Source organism: Stenella coeruleoalba (assembly GCF_951394435.1).
Source record: "Stenella coeruleoalba genome assembly, chromosome: 1".
Classification (NCBI taxonomy): domain Eukaryota; kingdom Metazoa; phylum Chordata; class Mammalia; order Artiodactyla; family Delphinidae; genus Stenella; species Stenella coeruleoalba.
This window is the reverse complement of record NC_137169.1, coordinates 67,595,006-67,613,188: the sequence shown is the minus strand read 5'-3', so window position 1 is coordinate 67,613,188 and position 18,183 is coordinate 67,595,006. Positions and strand designations below refer to the sequence as shown.

At 38.4% G+C, this 18,183-nt stretch overlaps 2 protein-coding genes across 6 annotated transcripts in view; both read right to left on the bottom strand.

Moving 5' to 3' along the window:
• Positions 1 to 15,487, bottom strand: part of MIGA1 (mitoguardin 1) — a 91,444-nt gene extending 75,957 nt beyond the window's left edge. For 3 of the 5 annotated variants that reach the window (XM_079902027.1, XM_079902028.1, XM_079902030.1), the window contains exons 1-2: positions 15,449 to 15,487; positions 12,201 to 12,314 (exon numbers count right to left, since the gene is read on the bottom strand). In XM_079902027.1, coding sequence (XP_079758153.1) covers positions 12,201 to 12,299 — 99 coding nt within the window. In that variant the 5' untranslated portion in view covers positions 12,300 to 12,314; positions 15,449 to 15,487. The remainder of the gene's footprint in view (positions 1 to 12,200; positions 12,315 to 15,448) is intronic. The other 2 variants (XM_079902029.1, XM_079902031.1) reach the window with 1 other exon arrangement.
• LOC307182989 (2-iminobutanoate/2-iminopropanoate deaminase-like) lies at positions 6,292 to 6,723 on the bottom strand (the record flags this gene model as incomplete). Its single annotated transcript, XM_079914807.1, has 1 exon — positions 6,292 to 6,723. One exon carries the CDS (start codon positions 6,721 to 6,723, stop codon positions 6,292 to 6,294), a length of 432 nt encoding a protein of 143 aa, XP_079770933.1.
• Positions 15,488 to 18,183: the final 2,696 nt, after the last annotated feature.

The following is an 18,183-nucleotide window of genomic DNA, read 5'->3' as shown; positions in this document are numbered from 1 at the left end:
TACTATACATAGAGAATCCCAAAGATGCTACCAGAAAACTACTAGAGCTAATCAATGAATTTGGTAAAGCAGCAGGATACAAAATTAATGCACAGAAATCTCTAGCAATCCTACACACTAATTATTAAAAATATGAAAATGAAATTAAGAAAACACTCCCATTTACCATTGCAAGAAAAAGAACAAAATACCTAGGAATAAACCTACCTAGGGAGAAAAAAGAACTGTATACAGAAAACTAAAAGACACTGCTGAAAGAAAATAAAGATGGTAGAAACAGATGGAGAGATATACCATGTTCTTGCATTGGAAGAATCAACATTGTGAAAATGACTCTACTACCCAAAGCAATCTACCGATTCAATGCAATCCCTATCAAACTACCACTGGCATTTTTCACAGAACTAGAACAAAAATTTCACAAACTGTATGGAAACACAAAATACCTCAAATAGCCAAAGCAATCTTGAGAATGAAAAATGAAGCTGGAGGAATCAGGCTCCCTGACTTCAGACTATACTACAAAGCTACAGTAATCAAGACAGTATGGTACTGGCACAAAAACAGAAATATGAATCAATGGAACAGGATAGAAAGCCCAGAGATAAACCCACGCACATATGGTCACCTTATCTTTGATAAAGGAGGCAAGAATATACAGTGGAGAAAAGACAGCCTCTTCAATAAGTGGTGCTGGGAAAACTGGACAGGTACATGTAAAAGTATGAGATTAGATCACTCCCTAACACCATACACAAAAATAAGCTCAAAATGGATTAAAGATCTAAACGTAAGGCCAGAAACTATCAACCTCTTAGAGGAAAACATAGGCAGAACACTCTGACATAAATCACAGCAAGGTCCTTTTTGACCCACCTCCTAGAGAAATGGAAATAAAAACAAAAATAAACAAATGCGACCTAATGAAACTTAAAAGCTTTTGCACAGCAAAGAAAACCATAAACAACACGATAAGACAACTTTCAGAATGGGAGAGAATATCTGCAAATGAAGCAACTGACAAAGGATTAATCTCCAAAATTTACAAGCAGCTCATGCAGCTCAATAACAAAAAAACAAACAACCTAATCCAAAAATGGGCAGAAGACCTAAATAGACATTTCTCCAAAGAAGATATACAGATTGCCAACAAACACATGAAAGAATGCTCAACATCATTAATCATTAGAGAAATGCAAATCAAAACTACAATGAGATATCATCTCACACCAGTCCGAATGGCCATCATCAAAAAATCTAGAAACAATAAATGCTGGAAAGGGTGTGGAGAAAAGGGAACCCGCTTGCACTGTTGGTGGGAATGTAAATTGATACAGCCACTATGGAAAACAGTATGGAGGTTCCTTAAAAAACTACAAATAGAACTACCATACGACCCAGCAATCCCACTACTGGGCATATATCCTGAGAAAACCATAATTCAAAAAGAGTCATGTACCAAAATGTTCACTGCAGCTCTATTTACTATAGCCATGAGATGGAAGCAACCTACATGTCCATCATTGGATGAATGGATAAAGACGATGTGGCACATATATACAATGGAATATTATTCAGCCATAAAAAGAAATGAAACTGAGTTATTTGTAGTGAGGTGGATGGATCTAGAGTCTAGGTGGATGTCATACAGAGTGAAGTAAGTCAGAAAGAGAGAAACAAATAACGTATGCTAACACATATATATGGAATCTAAGGGGAAAAAAAAAGGTCATGAAGAACCTAGGGGTAAGACGGGAATAAAGGCACAGACCTACTAGAGAATGGACTTGAGGATATGGGGAGGGGGAAGGGTAAGCTGTGACAAAGTGAGACTGGCATGGACATATATACACTAACAAACATAAAACAGGTAGCTAGTGGGAAGCAGCTGCATGGCACAGGGAGATCAGCTCGGTCCTTGGTGACCACCTAGAGAGGTGGGATAGGAAGGGTGGGAGGGAGGGAGACACAAGAGGCAAGAGATGTGGGAACATATGTATATGTATAACTGACTCACTCTGTTATAAAGCAGAAACTAACACACCATAGTAAAGCAATTATACTCCAATAAAGATGTTAAAAAAAACAAACAGAAAAAAACAAAACAAAACAAAAAAATAAATAAAAGGCACTGTTAAGAGAATGAAAAGACAATCCACGAATTAGGAGAAAATTGCTGCCAATCATCTATCTAACAAAGGAATTGTATCTAGGGTATATAAAGAATTCTCCAAACGTAGTAAGAAAACAAAAATCCCAATTTAAAAATGGGCAAAGTATGGAGACATATGTATATGTATAGCTGATTCAATTTGTTATAAAGCAGAAACGAACACACCATTGTAAAGCAATTATACTCCAATAAAGATGTTAAAAATAAATAAATTTTTAAAAATGGGCAAAAGCTTTGAACAGACACATCAACAAAGAAAATAAACAGATAGCAAATAAGCACATGAAAGCACATTCAACACTACTGGTCATTAGGAAAATGCAAATTAAAACCACAATGAGATTCCACTACACACCTATTTTAGAATGGCAAAAATTAAAAAGACTGTCCATACCAATGGTATAACCACTTTGGAAGAAGTCTGGCATTTTCTTAAAAAATTAAACATATACCTACTTATGAGTCAGTCATTCCTCTCCTAAGTATTTACCCAAGGAAGTGAAACCATATGTTCATACAAAGACTAGCACAGAAATGTTCTTAGCAGCTTTATGTACAAGTTTTTTTAAAAAAAAGAAAAAACAGGACACCCAAAAGTCCATCACAGGTGAATAGCTGAACAAACTGTGGTATATCCATACAATGGAATATTGTTCAGTAATAAAAAAAAGGACTACTGATACATGCAACATGCATATATTTCAAAATAATTAGGTTGGGCTTCCCTGGTGGTGCAGTGGTTGAGAGTCTGCCTGCCGATGCAGGGGACACGGGTTTGTGCCCCAGTCCGGGAAGATCCCACATGCCGCAGAGCGGCTGGGCCCGTGAGCCATGGTCGCTGAGCCTGCACGTCCAGAGCCTGTGCCCCGCAACGGGAGAGGCCACAGCAGTGAGAGGCCCGCGCACCACAAAAAAAAAAAAAAAATTAGGTTGAGTCAAAAAAAGCCAGACAAAAGGAAGTACATGCTGTATGATTCCATTTATACAAAATTCTAGAAAATGCAAACTAATCTATAGTGACAAAAAGCAGATCAGTGCTTGCCTGGGGAAAAGTGGGGGAGGGGAGTTGGACAGGAAGATGCAAAGGCAGAGATTACAAAAGGGAATGATAGACTTTTAGAGATCATAGGTATGTTTATTACCCTGACTGTGCCAAGGATTTCACAGGCATATACACATGTATGATAAAACTTAAATTGTATTCTTTAAACACGTATAGTTTAACGTGTGTCAATTTTACCTCAATAAAGCTGTTTTTGAAAAATAACATCTTCGGGACTTCCCTGGTGGTGCAGTGGTTAAGAACCCACCTGCCAATGCAAGGGACAAGGGTTCAAGCCCTGGTCCGGGAAGATCCCACATGCCATGGAGCAACTAAGCCCGTTCACCACAACTACTGAGCCTGCGCTCTAAAACCCGCAAGCCACAACTACTGAAGCCCGCGTGCCACAACTACGGAAGCCCATGCACCTAGAGCCTGTGCTCCGCAACAAGAGGAGCCACTGCAATGAGAAGCTCGTGCGCCGCAACAAGGAGTAGCCCTCGCTCACCGCAACTAGAGAAAGCCCACGCACAGCAACAAAGACCCAATGCAGCCAAAAATAAATAAATAAAATTTTTAAACTAAATAAATTAAAAAAATAACATCTTGGTTCTACACATAAATCCAAAATAATTGGTATACCAATTATATACCAAAATAATCTGGTATACCAAAATAATTGGTATACCAGAAATTATTTACTTCCACTTGTCATTATTATTTGGCCTCAGCGACTGTAATCTAACAAAAAGTTAAAACTATTCTTACTCTACTTTTCTTTCAAATCCATTTAATTTCTTCCAAAACTATCATGGAAAATTGGAACATTCCAATGTTGCCTCAGATTTTTTCCTTTTGCAAACTGTAAGAATTATTCTCTTCAGTAATGTATCCATACAGGAATTGCCAAATCTTTGTTTCTTTCCATTTCTATGTTTTTCCCTCTGGAACCATAGCTCCAGTGTTCACTGCAACCAAATGAGATTCAGGGAAAAAAACCAAAACAAAACAGTTCCTAGAATTTGGATGCTAAACAACCAATAATAAAATAAATTCTAAAAATAGCACTATTATTAAGAACACCTTACTTTTCATTATATTTTATGAACTGCCTTAACTTCATTACCCCCAAAAAATGTTTCTTAGATCAAATATAAAAATTAGTATTTACTGAATAAGCAAATGTAAGATAACAAAATTAAGACCTCAACTAAAGAAAATAATCTATTGGGAGTTCCCTGGTGGACTAGTGGTTAGGATGCGGCACTTTCACTGCTGTGGCCTGGTTTCAATCCCTCCTCAGGGAACTGAGATCCCATAAGACATGTGGTGCAGCCAAAAAAAAGAAAAAATAAAGGAAAGAAAGAAAATAATCTATTAACACAGGCCCAGCCATAACTAAGTGATCACATGTTCTTAAATTGTCAGTTCTGCTATATCTTAGGGCACTGAAGTTAGAGAACTATTAGGAGACATAAATACAAAATTAAAACTACTGTCAAAAATATAACATGCTTTTATTAATATGAATTCAAATACAATATAAATCAATTCACTTTTATTAAGATCCAAGTTCTGTGTATATGTTAAATATTATTTTTACATAAAAGACCCATTACAACTTACAGTCCTAATCTCATGAAAAAAGAAACCTTTCCATGACAAAAATAAGGTAAATTTCCCAGGAAAAGATTTTTATCACAAGTAATCTAGATGACACAAGGTTTGAAAGTCTCTATTACTCCTGCCTATCACTTCTCATTTTGTTACTTCTTTCTTCCCCAGAGGAAAGTCAATTATTTCCTATTATCATTGCCTGGAACACTGAAAATACTGCATCTCTGAATCCCAAATTCTGAGGGGCTTTTTGAGGTGATACAGTTCCTTACCCCCAGACAAAATGGAAACCAGACATGTGTCCTATTCATTCAACATGAACTGAGTACCAACTTATGGGCCAAACACTGAGAATACAAAGAAAGGAATAAGACACTGTTCCTGGTGCTCAGATTTCACAATCCTCCCCACTCCATAACCCGATGCCATTGTTTAATGTTCTTGTCAAGTTTCCCCCGTCATCTAATGTTCTCTGGAGACAGAATAGCTATTTAGTCACACACAAGTCTCCTGCTCCAATAACCTATTTCCCTTTATTCAGCATTAAGTTCTAACTAGAACTAAGTTGATCTATTCCTCTAACACAGTACTTAACACTCCTTTTTTTTTTTTGGCAGGGGGACTCTTAAGAGCGTTACTGAAGTTCTAAGCTCAATAATGCCAGGGATTATATCTAGATCTTGTTCACCACTTTATATCAACTGAAACAGAGTAGATACTCAATAAACATAGTTTGAATGAATCTCTCTGGTAACTTGAACACACCACATGTCATATGCTAACTGTGACCTTTGGACAAATGAGAATAATACCGTCTTCCTCACAGGGTTGTTGTGAAAGGAGATAACATACGTAAAGTTATATCTGACACATAGTACACATTCCAAAAATATGCACTCTTATTATTTTAATTAAAAAAAAATTTTTTAAACAAACACCTTATTTTGATTTTATTTTATTTAGTTTTTAAAATCTGCATGCTATTTTATTTCCATTAGAAAAATATTATCTATATAAAATTTGGTCCAGTTTCTTCTCCTTTACCTCTAACATTCAAACTTAAATAATTTTACTCAAGTAAAAGCAGAATCATGTATCTGACATGAAAACTAAATATTTCACATCATTAAATTAATAGTTTAACTGAATTAGGTGTGCTCTTTATTATTTCTCAGGAATAGTAACTCATCTTTCCTACATGTTATTTCCCTTTATTTTTATTTTTCTGAGTAACTATGTAGTGTGTGTCTCTTTTCCCACATCCAGTAATATGAGTGTTATAGAAGTGTAATTTATAACTTCAGTAACTAGATTCATTATTAATCTTCAACTCATGTTCAATTCCCCTTATTATATGGTATTTCCATAATAACTTCAGATATTTCAGTCAACCTTACACTTTCCAACAAAGACTGTAAAAATTAAGACATTAATTTAAAAACATTATTAAAATTCCAGACTAAGTAACACTGGGCCCACTTAGAGTGATGCTGTCACAAGGTCCTTGGACAGCTACTGCTTCAATCTCAACACGGCCTCCTTTGGGCAAAGCAGCAACCTGGTAAGCAGCTCTTGCAGGAAAACTACTCTGGAAATATTGTTTGTAGATGTCACTGACAGTATTGAAGTCATTTATGTCAGCAAGCAAAACAGTTGTTTTTACCACACTGGTGAAGGCATAGCCTGCTGCTTTCAGAATTTCACCCAAGTTTGGAAGAGCTTGTTTAGCCTCTTCTGCCACCCCTCCTGGCACAAGCTGTCCACCTGCAGGATCCATGCCTAGCTGTCCTGAAATGTGAATGGTCCTGTCAACTAACACAGCCTGACTGTAGGGACCAATGGCCGCTGGGGCTTTCACGGTGCTGATCACCTTTCTGATCAAAGATGACATGGTTAATCCTTTTCCCTTGCCACCCCTCAGAGACAACTACCCTGTACACTGCTCCTACTCGCATATCACGGGTCTCTGAAATAATTTTAAATTTACAGAAAAGTTGCAAAGATAGTAGAGAAAGTTCCCATATCACTCAGTTTTTCTCTGATAGTAACATCCTACATAACCATAGTACTCTTGTCAAAACTGAGAAATTAACATTAGTACAATATTAACTAAACTATATATTCTGATTTTACCAGTTTTCCCACTAATGTTCTTTTTCTATTCTAAGGCCAACTCAAGATACCACACTACATTTAGACAGATTTTTATTTTTTAAGTGCTTAGTTAATTCTTAGCCTTTTCCACATAGCACTCTGAATTTGGAGAATCAACAAAACTATTTAAAGCTACAGAACTGTCTGAACAAGAACTCTGAGCTTTTCCTTGGTCTTTTCTTGGTCCTTTGATGCTATTCCAACTATAGCCTACTCTCTTAGTACAGGGCCAACAAACTTTTTTGGTAAAGGCCAGGTAAATTATTTTAGGCTTGTGGAACATACGGTCTCTACTGTAACCACTGAACACTGCTGTTGTAGCACAAAATCAGTCACAGATAATACATTAACAAATGAACGTGGCTGTGTTCCAATAAAACTTTACTTGTAAAAACAGGCAGCGGCCAGGATTTGGCCCATAGCCTGTAGGTTGCTGACCCACCTTAGTGCATTTCATAACATGGAATGAGTTTTGGATACGCAATACCATGACTGAGAGTAGAGGATGTATCCTTCAGTTTACTTGCAATGATTCCTTATATTATTTTTTAAAAAAATATTCCATGGAACAATGTGGACAATAGTCCTGGCCTCAGAAAATTATTCTTAGGATTGAAAAGCAGGTTGTATAGTAGAATCAGTGTGGACAAAACACACAAAAATAATTGGCAAAAATCCCAAAGCTTTGGGGAGTGCAAAACAATACTATCCTTATGGAAGGAAATTTAACAACATCCATCAAAATTTAAATACATTTACTCTTTGACCCAGAAATCCAAAGTCTAAAAGTTTATCTTATACCTGTACCTATGTGAATTGAAGTATATCAAGTTTATTCATTATAGCATTGTTTGTAATGAACAAGATCAGAAACAACCCAAATGTCCATATACAGAAACATCATGTAGCTGTAGGAATAAAAACAAAAACAAAAAACTACATATATTAATATGGAAAAATCTCCAGGAAATGTTTTAAGTATAAAAAAAGCAAGAACATAAGTAGTATGATACCTTCTATAAGAAAGAGAAAATAAGAATATATAATTGGGACTTCCCTGGTGGCGCAGTGGTTAAGAATCCACCTGCCAATGCAGGGGACACGGGTTCGAGCCCTGGTCTGGGAAGATCCCACATGCTGCAGAGCAACTAAGCCCATGCGCCACAACTACAGAGCCTGCACTCTAGAGCCCATGAGCCACAACTACTGCACTCCTAGGGCCTGTGCTCTGCAACAAGAGAAGCCACCACAATGAGAAGCCCATGCACAACGAAGAGTAGCCCCTGCTTGCTGCAACTGGAGAATGTCTGCGCACAGCAATGAAGACCCAACACAGGCATAAATAAATAAATATTTTTTAAAAAACAGAATATAGGACTTCCCCGGTGGTCCAGTGGTTAAGAATCCGCCCTCCAATGCAGGGGACCCGGGTTTGATCCCTGGTTGGGGACCTAAGATCCCACGTGCCGTGGGGCAACTAAGCCTGCGTGCCACAACTGCTGAGCCTGCATGCTCTGGAGCCCACACGCCACAACTAAAGAGAAGCCCACATGCCACAACTAAGACCCAACACAGCCGAAGAAAAGAAGGAAAGAAGGAAGGAAGGGAGGGAGGGAGGGAGGGAGGAAGGAAGGAAGGAAGGAAGGGAGGGAGGGAGGGAGGAAGGAAGGAAGGGAGGGAGGAAGGAAGGAAGGAAGGAAGGAAAATATAATTGCTTTTGCTGATATCTGAATAAAGAAACCTTGAAAGATATTCAAGTAATCTAAAAGGTTACCTATAGAAGTGGATAGGAATTGAGAGAAAACATCTCCATGTATGTACGTGTGTATGTGTGTGTGTGTGTGTGTAGTTTTGTTTTTTGTACCATGTAAATGTATTAGCTATTCAAATAATAAATTTTAAAGAATAATATTACTTTAGAATCATTGTAAGGATTAAAGAGTTTATAAATGTAACCAATATAAAATCTCTAACACAGTGTTTTACACACAGTGGGTGCTGCTATGTCCTGTTGCTGGTCTTTTTAAATGTCATCCAAATGGTGTGATAACATAAACGAATAAAAGAATAAATACCAAACACTTAGACTCAATATTTTCATCTCTAGGAATCTACCTTAATAAAAATCTAAAAAATTGGACAAAGATTTAAATATAAATAATGAACTGCTAAAACAACCCAAAAACTCAAAAATAGAGAAATATTCAATAAACTATAGTACACCTATACTTATAAAGCATTTTTAATGACAGAGAAAATGCTCAAAATATACAACTTTATAATCTCAAATGAGGGGGACAGAGTGGTGAGGGTGGGGAGTGAGGGATTGGGAAGCAGAGAGATATATGCAGAAATAAAAGACCTAAGTAAAGTACAGCAAGTAAACTTTTATAGAGGGGTTGTTGGCAATTTTTATTTTCTCTTTAATTCTTTTCTGTATTTTTCAAATTTTCTTTTAATCATGTAATCCTAAAAAGGAAAAGAAAGAAAGAGAGAGAAAATGGATTTCGGGATCAAAGAAATGCAAGTTCAAATCCCATATCATATATGCAATTTTAGACAAGTTAATTAAGCTGTTAAAAAGCTGCCAGATTTGTAAAATGGAGATGATACAGAAATTCCAGGGTTATTTTAAGGATTAGAGACATTATATGTAAAAATGACCTAACTAATGTCTTAAACATAGTGAATACTAACCAGTATTATTCTCATACATCTTATCTGTGTAACATCCTCGCCTATATAAAATTATACTAGGGGACTTCCCCAGCAGTCCAGTGGTTAAGACTCCACACTTCCACAGAACAGGACGTGGATCCAATCTGCAGGGATCTAAGATGGGGGAACTAAGGTGGGGGAACTGGTTGGGAAACTAAGATCCCACATGCTGTGTGGCATGGTGAAAAAAAGAAAAAGAGAGAAAAATAAAATAAAATTATACTATATTTTATCAATCTAAGGTACTATTCCTTTTAAGATGCAAAGAAGTTTTAGAAATGTTGAAATGTGAAAAATGATCATCTTAGATTTGATGAAATTCAGTGTTTAAGTTTAGTGAAATAAATGCTACTTTCCATACGTATCTTTTTATTTACTACAATGGAGTGTAAACTGCATTAGAAGCATATATTAAAAATAACAGGAGGGACTTCCCTGGTGGCACAGTGGTTAAGAATCCACCTGCCAATGCAGAGGACACGAGTTCGAGCCCTGATCCGGGAAGATCCCACATGCCACGGAGCAACTAAGTCCATGCGCCACAACTACTGAGCCTGCACTCCGGAGCCTGTGAGCCACAACTACTAAATCCCGTGCACCTACAGCCCGTGCTCCGCAACAAGAGAAGCCACTGCAATGAGAAGCCCACGCACCACAACGAAGAGTAGCCCCTGCTCGCAGAAACCAGAGAAAGGCTGTGTGCAGTAACAAAGACCCAATGCAGCCAAAAAAATAAATAAATTTTATTTTTAAAAAAATATTAAAAAATGGGCTTCCTGGGTGGCGCAGTGGTTGAGAGTCTGCCTGCCGATGCAGGGGACACGGGTTCGTGCCCCAGTCCGGGAAGGTCCCACATGCCGCGGAGCAGCTGGGCCCGGGAGCCATGGCCGCTGAGCCTGCGCATCTGGAGCCTGTGCTCCGCGGCGGGAGAGGCCACAGTAGTGAGAGGCCCGCGTGCGGCAATAAAAAAAAAAATACACACACACACACACACACACATATATATATATAGACATATAAGGATTGGGAATTCCCTGGCGGTCCAGTGCTTAGGACTCAGTGCTTTCACTGCTAGGGCCTGAGTTCAATCCCTGGTCGGGGAACTAGGATCCTGCAGGCCGTGCAGCTTCTATGTTTCTATGTAAGATACACGAATGGATAGTAAGCACGTGAAAAGATGCTCAACATGACTAATTAGGGAAATGCAAATCAAAACCACGATGAGATACCAACTCACTACCATGAGTGGCTACTATTAAAAAAACAGAAAACAAGTGTTGGCAAGGATGTAAAGAAACTGGAACCCTTGTGCAGTGCTGGTAGAAATTAAAAAATGGTACAACCACTATTATAAACAGTATGGCAATTCCTCAAAAAATTAAAAATATAATTACCATATGATGCAGAAATTTCACTTCTGGGTATATACCCAAAATAACTGAAAGCAGGAATCTGAATAGATACTTGTACAGTCATGTTCACAGCAGCATTAGTCACAAAAGCCAAAAGGTAGAAGCAACCCAAGTTCCAGCAATGAATGAATGAATAAACAAAATGTGGTATATTCATAAAATCAAATGTTATCCAACTTGGGGAAAAAGAGGGAATTCTGACACATGCTACAACATGGATGAACCTTGAAAACATTTTGCTAAGTGAAGTAAGCCAGTCACAAAAAGGCAAATACTATGTAACTCCACTTATGAGGTACCTAGAGTAGTCAAATCAAATCCATAGAGACAGAATAGAGAATGGTGGTTGCCAGTAGCTGGTGGGAGCGGGAATAAAGAATTGCTGTTTAGTGGCTCCAGAGTTCCAGTTTTGCAAGATGAAAAGAGTTCTCAAGATTGGTTGCACAATAGTGTCAATGTACCTAATGCTACTGAACTGCACATTTAAAAATGGTTAAAATGGTAAATTTTTTTTTTTTTTTTTTGCGGTACACGGGCCTCTCACTGTTGTGGCCTCTCCCGTTGCAGAGCACAGGCTCCGGACGCGCAGGCTCAGCGGCCATGGCTCATGGGCCCAGCCGCTCCGCGGCATGTGGGATCTTCCCGGACCGGGGCACGAACCTGTGTCCCCTGCATCGGCAGGCAGACTCTCAACCACTGCGCCACCAGGGAAGCCCTAAAATGGTAAATTTTATGTTACATATATTTTACCACAATAAAATAAAGTTAAAATTAAAGGACTGTAATAGTGAGAACAAGCCTATCTGAATAACATAATTCTCTGAAAATAACTGTAATAGACTGTAAATTCACTTAAGGTAGGAAGATTTTTTTAAAGTAATACAATCTCCTTTTAAGAGTTATGAATATGATAACAACAAAAAAACATGAAATAAATAAAAACCAAGTAAGTTTTAAACTACTTTAATAAACACTTTGAAGCATTTAAAACCCCAAATGAAATTTAAATACTGTAAACACAATACGCTCTGAGCAATAGACTTATTATTCAACTTCGTATTTCATTTTTTTTTTTTTTTTTTACCTGGCAGAGAGAATAGTACCAAGACAGAGGAAGATCAAATACTCTTAGTGCTGCTGTCCTCAGGGAAAACTGTGATTCACTTACTGTTTCTTCTGACATGACTCCTCTTCTAATCTTCAATAAATGAAACAAAAAATATATTAGCCACAAAGATTTCTGGTTATTCTACAAATGAAAGATACAAATTGAAAATTTAACTCTTTTTAAACAGCTTTCTTTTTTGCACTTAATTAAACAGCTGTCTTTTTTGCACACCAACCTGAAGAAAATAACATTCTGAGCCAAATTTACTTGAGCTAAAAGTTTATTAATCACCAAAGTAACCAAAAAGAAAATGAGTTAGATTTCAATTTTGAGTTCAAGTAGTAAATTTTCCTTAGAAAAGTGCAGGTTCTAGATTCTCTCTTTTCTGGTTAAATAAATGTTTCAGCTGTTAAATAGTAATCTAAAATATTTTTCTTCCCACTTATTTCCGTCCAATAACAGCATTGGGTGGGGTCAGGTACTGAAAGAAATCTGATTGGAATCTTGACTCTAGGGGCTAAAAATGAACCTCAAGGCTCACTGAACTTCAGAACTCATGCATTTATTCTCCTACTGTCCCGTTTTAGAAAAATTTTTATTTTATACTGGAATATAGTTGATCCTACTATCCCATTTTAAAGCTCTTGAAAGAAATGACATACATGCTATGAAATTTTAATATTGTTTGAATGCCTATTTCTATTGAAACCAAAGAAAGAAACATCAGTTGTCCACAGAGAAGGCAGTCATCACTGAGAGAGGCCCTTAAAGGTAGCACAACGCTGACAGAAACATGATGGTTCAGGGTCTGGGTCTATGCTTTGTAGAGCCAGAAACTCAATTTTATCAGTGTACCCAGCTGGACACACACTAAACAAATTCACAGAGTATTAACATAGTTTACAAATTTGCTCATTTATAATAAGGAAATACACTATCTAGTGAAAGAATACCTTTATATGCTATCAAAACATACCCTTTCTGAAATAAGACTTTGCAGGGAGTTGAATTAAGTATAAAAGGCTGTGTGGTGAGCACAAAATTAATGGACCCTAAGGAATATTTCATACAAGCTGGGAAAGAGCCTGATGTACAAGAGTAGGCTTCCCCACTAGCCAGAATGTTTAGGCCTACCGAATTCAATACTTCTTTCCCTTGCAGAGTGCTGTACAAAATACCAAAGAGAAAACAGAAACTACCAACAATCCCTCTATAAAAACTTATTTGCTATACTTTAAGTCCTTTATTTCTGCATATATCTCTGTTCTCTTTTTCTAAACTCTAGTAGACTAATCCCTTCCGTTAATAAGCCCCCTTTTTTTTTTTTTTTTTTTTTTTCGGACAACTATCAAAACTACTGATTAAGAGCTTCCCTGGTGGCGCAGTGGTTGAGAGTCCGCCTGCCGATGCAGGGGACGCGGGCTCGTGCCCCGGTCCGGGAAGATCCCACGTGCTGCGGAGCGGCTGGGCCCGTGAGCCATGGCCGCTGGGCCTGCGCTTCCGGAGCCTGTGCTCCGCAACGGGAGAGGCCACAGCAGTGAGAGGCCCGCGTACCGGAAAAAAAAAACAAAAAAACACAAACTACTGATTGAGTAGTAGTTTCCTTTCACATCAAGCACAGTAATACTTCTTAAGGTGAGTTACTGCTACTGACCATTTACCTTTTCCCTATTAGGGACACTCAAGGAGTATAAACTTAATTCCCCCTCACTCATATTCTAATTAGAATATTTCAGCTCAGTGTAATTATTTCTAATTGAAGTACATTTATTCTAACCAACAAACTGTGATAGAGACATATTATTCAGAAATACAAAGGAAATCATGAAGAAACAGTTAAACAAGTGAAAAATAGACTTCTGAGGAATGAGACTAGGGATGTTGGGAGGCTGGGCAGGGAACCACTGTTTTTCATTATAAGTGCTTCTGTAATATTTGATTGTTTAAGTGCCTACATGTACTTCTTTTTTGAGATGTTACACAAAAAAAAGGAGGGGAAGCACATTTATCCCCCCCCTCAAAAAAAAAACCCCAAAAAACCTGACAATTTCTTTTAGAGAAACATTTTTGGTAACGAAATAGATTCTGGATCATTAAAGCTATCTGTGCCATTGAATTAAAAATTAAAAAAAAAAAGATACTGAGAGTAATTCACCCAAAGTGATTTTCTCCATAACAGAGTTCCAGATTTTTAAGCAGAGGAGAAAGAAAATAAAGCAATCACTTCAATTTGCCGCAGGGGTTTTCTTAAAAGAATTCTGACAAATTTCTATTTTTGCATTCTAACCACCTCATTCCCTTTCATTTAAAATCACTGAGGAAGTGATTCCAAACTTAATCATTAATAACTGAATAGCTTTTAAAAACTGGTCATTTCAGTTGCTTTCATAAATATTAATTTTAAAAAACATGAAGGCAGATTCATGATTATTCAAATTTCGAGAGGGGGGTCTAAAACATCACTAAAAATATTATACTCTGTAATATTACTCGCTTCTCTCCATTCTAACCACGAGAGAGTTAAAAATAAGTGTCATAAATAGAATTTGTTTCTTAAACACCCTAAAATTGAACTTCATAATCCAAGCAAGAATGAAAGTCTGAAATATCCACAAAATTTTGATAATCTATACAACCGAAATCTGAGAAGATCCTTGAAATACAGCAAAAAATGCTTAGTTGCAATAATGATAAAAAATAAAGGTCTGTGCACGAGCAAGACCTTTTGGAGTCCTCCCTCCAGAAAATAAAAGTTGAAAAACTTTATTTACATTAGGCCTCTAACGCCACAAACCTCCCGATGCTAAATTATTCTCGGAAAGCATCTTCAAGGAAAGCGTAATCTTCCACATCCAAAAACCACTCCCTGCTCAAACCACTGACATTCTTGCAGGAACTTGTACCACACTAGCTGCCCCTCCCTCAGGCCTCCCTCACCCCCACCGCGCTCTCCTCTGAGGGCTTCCTTTTTCTTTACCAAGAGGACCAGGAAAGGGGCTCCCTCTCGGTTCAGCCGCCCCGACCGACCCTCGCTCCGGCTCCAAGCGGTCGCCAGCCCACCCTGATTCAGCGGTCCCGGGCGGGCCTCCCTCCGGCTTTCTGTTCTTCCACCCGCACTCGGAGTCCAGAGGTCGCAGGCTGGCGCTCCTGCCCGCCCAGCAGCCTCTACCCCGTGTCCACTGCGACCCCACCCGACCCTCCGCCCGCCTGCTCCATCCGCGTACCTGGCGCTCCTGGGTAAGTGTAGCCTGCCCACGCCTACTTCCCCGCCGCAGCGAGCCGCAGGCCGACCCCGGGGGCGGAGTCCTTCCGGGGTCAGGAGTGGGAAGGTGGAGAGAAAGTCGCGGGGGCCTCCTAGCCTTTCTGCGTGAGGGGCTACGTGTGAAGCAGCTCCCGCCATTTTTGTTTAGGGTAGAGGCTCTCGCCCTGCCAGATAGATGTAAAATATAGAATGGAAGAATTGCATCCTCTTACAGTGCTGTCAAGAGCTAGCATCCTAGTTCGTAACCATTTGAGGGCTCTAGGACCATACTATGAATCTGGTGAAAACTATGGGGACTTTTCCCCATATGTCATTTAAATACAGTGTTAAAAAAATACACTCACATACTATTAAAAGAAAAAATAGTGTGTGTGTGTGTGTGTGTGTGTGTGTGTGTGTATATGAGGTTAGATGCCCAAAACCAATCCACAGGTCCCAGATTAAGAACTACTATAGATGCTCAGCCCCCAAACAAATTAATGTTGAGGTATTCCAATCCTGTAGTAATGATGAAGTTATTATTGATTTCAATTCCTCTTTAGCTTTTCTCCACATTTCCTACTGAATTAGGCTACCAAATAATATGTGAATATGGTCAACTCTGAGGGGTTAGGCAATGTATTCACAGCTCCGAGGTTCTAATACACAGTAAACTAATAGGGTGGGAGGGAGAACAACAGAAAACAACATGCTGTTTCTATGTGCAGTCCTGAGCCAAAACATTCCATCAGAACTGCAGATTTTAAAATTCCAATTTCTGAGCATATTTGTGGTGAAAAGCCAAAATAATTTTGTAAGGATTGCTAAAACATGAGAGCACATGCTACTATTCCTATCTAAGAATCAAGAACGAACAGTCTTTTCTGTTAGTGTTCGAAATTCCCATTTAATGAAATGGAAAATAGGGAGAATGGTAATGCCAGTGTCTGACGTTACCGGATGAACAATAGCTAAAAATACACAGACTGAGTTGTGTGTGAAAGTATTGTGCACTTGTGAACAGTGCTCTTGACACTTGAAGAACCTGGAATTTGTAAGGCTATGTTTGTTTATTCCTCCATCTCCTGTCTGTGCCTCCTCCCTATTTCCCACAACTTCCAAACGTTCAGCCTAATGGGAAGAACAGAAATAATGATGACTCCCACTTAAAGCAACTTTCCTATGAACACTCTCTCCTTTAATTCCACAATAACCATTATGAGAAAGATATTATTACACACTGGGTATGGATTTTACTCTTTAACAGGAGAATAAGAACTATCAGATTGTATTTATTTTGCTAAATCAGTGTAATTTGCTCCAAGCCTCTCCTCTCCTGGGTTACCAGAATATCCAATCTTAGTCATTATTGAATATATCAGGTAGGATGCTGTTAGCTAGAAGCAAAAGAAAACTGAACAAATAGTAGCTTCAACCATAGGACAGGGTGGTCCATGTGGATGTTAGCAACAGATGGACACAGTCTTATATTTGAACATTGATATCTTTGATATCTTCTGCTATCCTGGCCCAGGAAAAAAAATGGCACTTGGATTAATTCTAAAGGTCTGATCCTCCCCGAGATAACCAAAGTCATCATGTAGTGCTCACCAAACCAGGAAGTGGAATTCATGAAATAATATTAGTTGTTGCTATTGTTCAAATACTGAGGTACTTGCTACATCAACCATTAGTGAATTTGGGTATCCTGTCTGCATAGGATTGAAAAATACTGTGGAGCCAGATTGCCACGGTTTGAATTCTTTCTCTGCCACTTACTAGGTGCATGGTCTTAGGCAAGCTACTAACCCTCATTATGCCTCAGTTTCCTCATTGGGATGTTGAGAAGAGAAATGTAATAATACTTGTAAAGCACTAAGAATCTTATATAGGTATTTTTTTAGGATTAAAAAAATTTTTATTAGATTATAGTTGATTTACAATGTTGTGTTACTTTCTGCTGTACAGCAAAGTGAGTCAGTTATACATATACATATATCCTCTTTTTAAAATAAATTTATTTGTTTATTTATGGCTGCGTTGGGTCTTCCTTGCTGTGCGTGGGCTTTCTCTAGTTGCGGCGAGCGGGGGCTACCCTTTGTTGCGGTGTGCGGGCTTATTGCGGTGGCTTCTCTTGTGGAGCATGGGCTCTAGGCTCTTGGGCTTCAGTAGTTGTGGCACACAGGCTCAATAGTTGTGGCTTGTGGCTTGCGGGCTCTAGAATGCAGGCTCAGTAGTTGTGGCGCACAGGGTTAGTTGCTCCATGGCATGTGGGATCTTCCTGGACCAGGGCTCAAACCCATGTCCCATGCATTGGCAGGCAGATTCTTAACAACGGTGCCACCAGGGAAGTCCCATAGTTATCTATTTTATATGGTGGTGTGTATGTCAATCCCAATCTCCCATTTATCCCTCCCCACCTAAGATTCTTATATAAGTTTTTAACTTGGGTTATTTGTACTTCTGTGGAATCCAAGGATAAAACTCTTATTTCCATATAATTGGTTTCCTTGGTAATCTTACATATTTTATTTTATATGCATAGAAACATTACTTTGAGAAAGGGGTCCATAGGATTTACCAGAATGTCAATGGAATCCATTGACATCAAAATCCAATGACATCAAAAAATGGTTAAGAACTTAGAACATTCCCTGGCACATATTTCTAAGATATATGGCATATCAAGTGGGACTTTTCCATGTCTTTCAGCAGAAG